Here is a 7,054-nt window from a genome sequence, read left to right as displayed (position 1 = left end):
ATGGACCACACTATGAAAGTCCAGCTTCCTGGCTCTACAAACTTTCTCCAAACTAATGACTCCCAAATTTATACTTCCAATCCAGACCTCTCTCCAGAACTCCGACTTCTAATTACAACTCTTGGTTGACACCTCCATTTGGATATTTTAAGGCACCTCCCAGAGTTCTCAAACCTGCTTCCCCCCAATTCTCCTTCAGTACTCAACTGCTCAAGTCAAAAACCTACAAGGTATCTGTGCGTCTCCTTTTTCTCTTAACCCCTACATCCAAACTGACAGCAAGCAAGTGCGGTCTACTTTACCTCCGAAGCATATCCGGACCCTGTCTACTCCCTCCCCATCTCCACTCCCACCACCCTAGTCCAGGCGACCTCCTTTCTCGTGTGAGCTACTGCAGAAGCCACCGACCTGGCCGCCCTGCTTCTTGCCTGCCCTCTCCCCGCATCATTTCTCTACACATTAGAGTGGTCTTTTTAAAATATAAATCAAATCATGTCACTCTCCTGCTTAATTAAATTCTTTTAGGAGCTAGCATCTCATCTAGAATTAAATCCTAACTCCTTACTCTGGCCTACAAGGCCCAGCATGCCTGGCCCTGGCCCTGACACCGCAGCCCTGTCAGCTTCTCTCCAGTCCCTGAGCATGGCCAGGCTGTTTCCTCCTTGGAGCCTTTGTCCTGACTCTGCCCTCTGCTTCCTGGTCCTGGCTGGGCCCTTCTCATCATTCAGATCTCAGCTTGTGGGTCACCTCCCCTGAGAGGCCTTCCCTGATCACCCTATCTCTCATCCCAATTTAACTCTGCGTGTCTCATCAGTAGCTGACCTTTGTTTACTTGTCTGCTTCCCCACTGGAAGTAAGACCCAGGAAAACAATGACCTTGTTTTCTACTTGGTTCACCAGCATCTGGAACAGGGCCAGCATAGGTACTCAGAAAAAAATTGTGTTAGGAAATGTCATTCCCCCTCTGAGCCTCAGTTTCCCCGTCTATTAAACAGCGATAATAATATAATAGCATCTTCCTCACAGGGTTGTTAGGATTAAATGAGAAATACGTGTAAGGCCCTGGCACTTGGTCACTAGTGGCTAGTAATCCCATTACTATAATCAATACCATATTGGAATCCCTGACAGGAATGTGTGGGCAGAGCCAGCGGGACTCCCACATGCTCCCCAACTGAGCTCCAAGCAGCTGGGCTAATTGGCCCTGGCCCACTACTTGTCACTGCCAAAGTCCTCAACACCCAATAGCAGAGGGAGGGCAAATCCAGGGATGACAAGTGGAGACAAGCGAGCTTCAACTCAACTGTAAGTTTATTAGAAAGGCCGTGGACAGATGAACCCTGAGTTACCAGCTGAGGAAGGAATGAAAAAAGCCCCTGCCCCTCTTGGCCTGCCCCACAGGCCTCCTGTGAATTCTGTCCTGTGGCAGACTCCAACAGAAGTCAGCCAAAAAGTGCTTTCCAGATGCTCCTTCAGGGGCTGCCCGACCTGACTGCAGAGGACCCAGTGGTACGGCCAATGTGCATGCTGGTGCCTGGAGCTGGGAGCCACGGGGCCTTGGTCCTCTCCTCTAGCAGAAAGTGGTTCCAGAACCCCCAACAGAACAGAACAGAAAAGGAGCCGATGGGGATAGAGCAAGTTCTGCCAAACAGCCAAGGGCTCTGGAAGGTGACGCTGGACTGCCTTGGAGGTGGGTGCAGATGGCCACAGATGGCCAATTGTAGGGGTCCCCCCCAGGGGGACCCTAAAGCTGCTCTAAGGAGTCTCAGCTACAGACAGCCCTAGTGTGACTCAGTGCCCCTCCCGGGGCTGCACTGGCTACTTCTGCTCCCAGAAAGGCAAATGGATCTTGTAAAAATCCATGGTGGTTGGTGCCATTTTTTTCTTAAAAAAAGACAAGAGTTTGTACAGTGAATCGATTTCAACCAGCAGAGCCTGAACCGAGAAGAGTGCGTCCTGGGGGAGGAGAAGGCACTTCTCACGCCCTCCCCGGGGTGATCTGGGCCCCCTAGGGGCTCCGCTCCCTCTGGCCCTGTGACTCAGGCCCGCTCCCTCTGGGAAGTACGCTGCCTCCGTCGAGCTAGCACTGCCCTGCGGCCCGGATGCTCCTGCCCCTCACAGGGTGGTCGATGGCAGCTTCCTCACCCGCCGCTGGGCCAGGATAGACGACTCGATGGGCTTCAGCTGAGGGGTGGGCTTGGAGCTGCTGAGCGCAGAGTATGTAGCTGCCATGGCTCCCTGGGGGAGGAGGTGGGAGTCAGTTCCCGAGGGTGGGAGGTGCATGTGCTCCAGGGCCAGGCCAGCCCCTCCCAGTGTTCCACAGCCCCCACAGGCCCCTGTTAATCCCGCCTTGGTGGTTCTTCATGGTCATCAGTCCTGCCTCATCCATCAGACTGGAGGCTCCAGAGCTCAGGGGCTGAGCCCCCTAGAGGACCAGGGGGGCCATGAGTGCACTGTAGACACCCCTGCATGTCAGACTGGGGCTCCCTGGGAAGAGACACACATGGCATCTCCTGGCTCTGCCACCCCAAGTCCCTGCCCATGGAACCTTGACCTGGCAGCCTGGGTGTCTATACCTTCACGGTCTGCAGGTCCTGGTGGGATAGCTGGCTCTGGGGGAGCTTGTCTTTCTGGGTGATCCACGGGTGCTGCAGGACCTGCTTAGCTGTGAGGCGCTGGTGTGGGTCCACATGCAGCATCTTGGATACCAGGTCCTGGAGGAACAGCGGGAAGGGGTTGGTGGGAAGGGCTAGCAGGGGCGCACACAGCTGTGTCTGTAAGGCAGCCATCTCCTGCCATCTCCCACCTGGACCCTTGCAGTGGCCCCTTCGATCCACTCTCCACACCACTCCACGGCCTCCCTGAGCACATGCCCTTCTTCAGGACTTCTTCCTGGAAGGCCGTTCCCTTTCTCTTTCACCTTCTAGAAGCCATGCAGGCAGGTGGGAAGAACCTAAGGCTGGGGTTGGGCAGGTTCAAAACCTGACTCCCCTGCTCATCAACTGCATCTCCTGGGCAAGTTACTTTAACTCTCTGAGCCTCAGTTTCGCCTCTGAGAAACGGGATAACAAAAATACCTGACTCATAAGGTTAACGCAAGGTGGTGCTGTTCATTAAGGGCTCAACCTCTGTCTGACACAGAGGTTCCCATGACTGGAACCCATTGCTAACAGTGAAAGCTCAAACGTCCCCTCCTCTGAGAAGGCCTCTCTGCCCGGTAACCCGGGGCTCTGCTCGTGTCTCCACTGCCTGTACCCCTGGCCAGGAGGACCTGCCTCTCCACACCTGGCATCTCTGTTCCTTGCGTGCAAGCCTGTCTCTCACCTCACACTAAGTTTCCCCACGGCAGGGGCTGTGATGATGCAGCCCTCTGTTCCCCTACAGGGCCCAGAACACGGGAAGGGCCAGTAAATGATCACCAAGTTGTTTCCAAACAAGGTGTGGGGGGCAGTCTGCCTGGGAATCTTTCACTTGGAGAAATATGGCAACAGAGATTTGTGGGACATTCCACTTGGAGAAATGAGGCTGCAGGTCACCTGTTTTTGTGAAATGCTGAAAAGCCCTGGGATGGGACCCTGCCTCCCCCGCTGACAAATGAGCAGGGTCCAGGCCTTACAGACTCACCTTGGCTGTGTCTGAAACCGTGTTCCAATTTCCCCCGCTGAGGGTGAACTTCCCACTGCCGATCCGGGTCAGGATTTCCTCTGGTGTGTCACTGGGTCCATTGGCAAATGGAGTGTATCTGGGGAAAAGTCCACCCAGTCTGGGTATAGCCTCTGGCCTCCATCCTGGGGCCAGGGGTCGGGAGGGGTGGGGGACTGTGTCTCCCCCTTCAGACGGGGTGCTCCCAAGGGTGGCACTTCCTCCTCCAGGTGGAGCTCCCAAAGGCAGGGCCATGTCCCTGTCTTCAGGCCTTCCTGAGGCAGGGCTGAGTTTCTCCCATCAGACAAGCACCACCCCAGCTACACTAGGGCTGGAGGAAGGGGCGGGGGGCTGAGGGGGGCAGGCCAGCGGGGTCCTCACCCCGCCAGCATGGTGTACAGCAGAATGCCCAGGCTCCAGATGTCGCAGCCCTCGTCATAGCCCTGGCGCTTCAGTACCTGGCAGGAAGGGAGGCAGGGGAGGGTGGTCTGTCTGAGGGGCAGTGGCGAGTGGCCCCGTATGCTTGCCTGCTCCTCCCCAAAGGGTAGGACAAGGGTCCCAGGCCTGGGCTGATCCTCCCTTGGTACCCGGGCCAAGGCCACAGAGACGGGCTTGGACAGCGTGGGGCCTCTGGAAGGGACACGGGCTCCCCGTGCCGGGTCCCCTCACTCTTGCAGCCGAGGAGGCCGGGCCACTCACCTCAGGCGCCACGAAGTTGGCGGTGTAGCAAGGTGTCATGAGGAGCCCGTTCTCAGCCCGCAGCTGCTTGGCAAAGCCGAAGTCGCAGATGCGCAGGCACTCAGGGCTCCCAGACTCGTCCACATACAGGATATTGCTGGGCTTGAGGTCCCTGTGCACAACCTGGGGGAAGAGGGCCCGGGTCAGTCCGCCACGTGGGCAGGCTGCCGGGGGCCCGGGTCCACTGCCAGGGGTGGGAGAGTGAGAAGACGGGCCCAGAGCGGGGGCAGAAGGACCCAGAATCTGAGAGGGGAAGGGGCTACAAAGGGGCCTTAGTGCTGCTGGTATTGCCGACTTGAAGCTTCTAGGTCAGTGTCTGTGAGGCAGCTCTAACTCCACTGCCCACACGGAACTCCTCAAATCGGCTGTCACACAATCTTACCTAATGGCAACTCCATCCTTCCCATGGCTTGGACTGAAATCTTAAGAGTCAGTCTCAATCCCTCTTTCCTTCTCGTATTCCTCAATCAATCCGTGAGCAAGCTCTGCTGGCTCTACCATTAAAATACACCCAGAGCCCAAGCACTTCTCAGCCCCTCTCCCGGCAGCACGCCGATCCCGGCCACTATCATCCCTCCCCCGGGGTTACGGCAGCAACCTCCTAACCGGTCTTCCTGCTTCTGACCTCACCCCTACAGCCTGTTCTACACAGAGCAGCCAGAGCGATCCATTAAATGTAAGCCAGATCATGTCCTCTCCAAGGGTTCTGCCCTCAAGAGGAAACGTCTTTACGATGGCCTGATGGCCCCACCTCATCTCTCCCCTGCCCCCTACCCACGTCGCTTGCGCTCTCTGGTCCTCTAGCACTCTCCTCCCTGCTCAGTTGGCTTTGGCCACACCAGCCTCTGTGCTCTTCCTTCAACACGCCAAGCACACTCCTGCCTCAGAGCCTTCACGCTTGCTGTTCCCTCTTTCTGGAATACTCTTGCCTTAAGCATCGGCCTGGCTCATTCTCATTTCTTTCAGGTTTCAGCTCAAATGTCACCTTATCAGGGAGGCCTTCCCTAGACCATTCCATATAAAATAGCCATCACGGACCTGTACTCCTTAGTCTCCTCACCCGGCTTTATCTTTATCCACAGCATTTACCACCATTGGATATTTACTTAATTGTCTTCTGAACCCACCCACTGGAATGTAAGCTCCACGGGTGTTTTGCTCACTGCTGCATCCCAGCATTTAGAATACTTCCCAGCACACAGTAGGTATTCAATAAATAACTGCTGAATGAACGGACGAATGACACTTAACTAGTGAGGCCTTAAGCAAATGACTTTCCTCTGGCCCTGTTTGCTCATCTGTAACCTGAGGGGGCTGAACCACTCCACTTACTTTTCAACCACCCCCTCTCCCTTGGCACGGTTCTAGTCATAGTCATTCCTCTAACTATTACCTAATTATCGACAACTCTCAGATCTCTGACACTAACCCAGAGCTTTCCTGAGGCCAGGCTCATACAGCTGCTTACCAGACGGCAACCACTGAATGTCCCATAGGCCCTCAACCCCAACACACCCCAGACTAAGCTCATTCTCACCCTCCTCCTCCCCCTCCCATGAGCTCACGGTACCGCCTTGAGCCCTGTCGAAGACCTTCAATGGCTCCCTACTACTTGCTAGATAAAGCCTGAAGTCCCCATCCTGGTGTGGAAGGCTCAGCTGTCCGTTCCAGCCTATGTCTACCACATCCCTCAAGCGCCCTGAGCTCAGGCCAGTGGGGGCTCCTTCAGCCGTAAATAGCCGTATCTCTCTGTGGAACGCCGGCTCACCCCCAGCACCGAGCACAGGGACTCGCACAGAGCAAGTGCTACGTGAATGCTGTGCAATGAACGAATGAATCACACCTCTGAAACACACAGAGACCTTGCAGGTTAGATCAGCTGAGTCTCGCAGGTTAGCTGGCTTCACGAGATGGTCCTTGCATATCCCCCGTAGAGCCAGGCCAACAGGCTCAAGGGGCAGCTGCTGCGCGCTCCAGCTGACAGTCACCATACAGCAACTCGGGCCCAGGTTTCAAAAGCAGCCAAATTACCAAACCAAACCAAATCCCAAACAAGAAAACACCCGCACTGTGGAGGCCAAGTGCAGCCACTGAGTCAACAGGCTGCGGCTCGGGCAGAGTTGTGATTTCAGTCAGGAGGCAGACGGGCCAGAGTGTGAACCCTGGCTTTACCAGCAGTAGCTGTGTGGTCTTGATGTGTCACTTAACCTCTTTAGTCCTTGGTTTTCTCACCCGTAAAATGGGGCTGATGAGAGTGCTCGGCCCCCAGGGTTACAGGAAGGAGCATATGAGTTATGTACCAGAAATATTTAGCACAGGGCTTCGAAAATGGCAGCTGCTGTCATAGTAACGCCAGCACTCCCTGGGGCTGAGCCCCACCATCATGCTGGACATTAAGATACAGTGAGTGCTTGTTAAGACGCCCTTAAAGATTAGAAGACAAGAAGGGTAGGAAAATGAAGGGACAGACGCTGTGCAAAGCAGCATCCGATCACACACAAGTTAGGGGCACAGACTCTGGGGACAGTTTAGCGATGAGGCTTTTACTTAAGCTCCCAGAGCCTCAGCTCCCTCACTTATAAAATGGGCAGAATAATACTAATACCTTCTTCATAGGTTCGTTGGAACAGTTAAATGAGTTGATGTGCAAAGTGCTTAGAATGTGTCTGGCCTG

The 7,054-nt window shown here is 55.2% G+C and overlaps 1 protein-coding gene across 5 annotated transcripts in view; it reads right to left on the bottom strand.

The window, feature by feature from the left end:
* Positions 1-1,293: 1,293 nt before the first annotated feature.
* Positions 1,294-7,054, bottom strand: part of RPS6KA1 (ribosomal protein S6 kinase A1) — a 36,323-nt gene continuing 30,562 nt past the window's right edge. For all 5 annotated transcript variants that reach the window (XM_032629047.1, XM_032629064.1, XM_032629056.1 and 2 more), the window contains 5 exons: positions 4,342-4,503; positions 4,024-4,100; positions 3,625-3,742; positions 2,577-2,714; positions 1,294-2,238 (listed from right to left, as the gene is read on the bottom strand). In XM_032629047.1, coding sequence (XP_032484938.1) covers positions 2,116-2,238; positions 2,577-2,714; positions 3,625-3,742; positions 4,024-4,100; positions 4,342-4,503 — 618 coding nt within the window. In that variant the 3' untranslated portion in view covers positions 1,294-2,115. The remainder of the gene's footprint in view (positions 2,239-2,576; positions 2,715-3,624; positions 3,743-4,023; positions 4,101-4,341; positions 4,504-7,054) is intronic.

Source organism: Phocoena sinus, chromosome 1 (genome assembly GCF_008692025.1).
Source record: "Phocoena sinus isolate mPhoSin1 chromosome 1, mPhoSin1.pri, whole genome shotgun sequence".
In the NCBI taxonomy this organism is placed as follows: domain Eukaryota; kingdom Metazoa; phylum Chordata; class Mammalia; order Artiodactyla; family Phocoenidae; genus Phocoena; species Phocoena sinus.
This window is presented reverse-complemented; position numbering and strand designations above follow the sequence as displayed.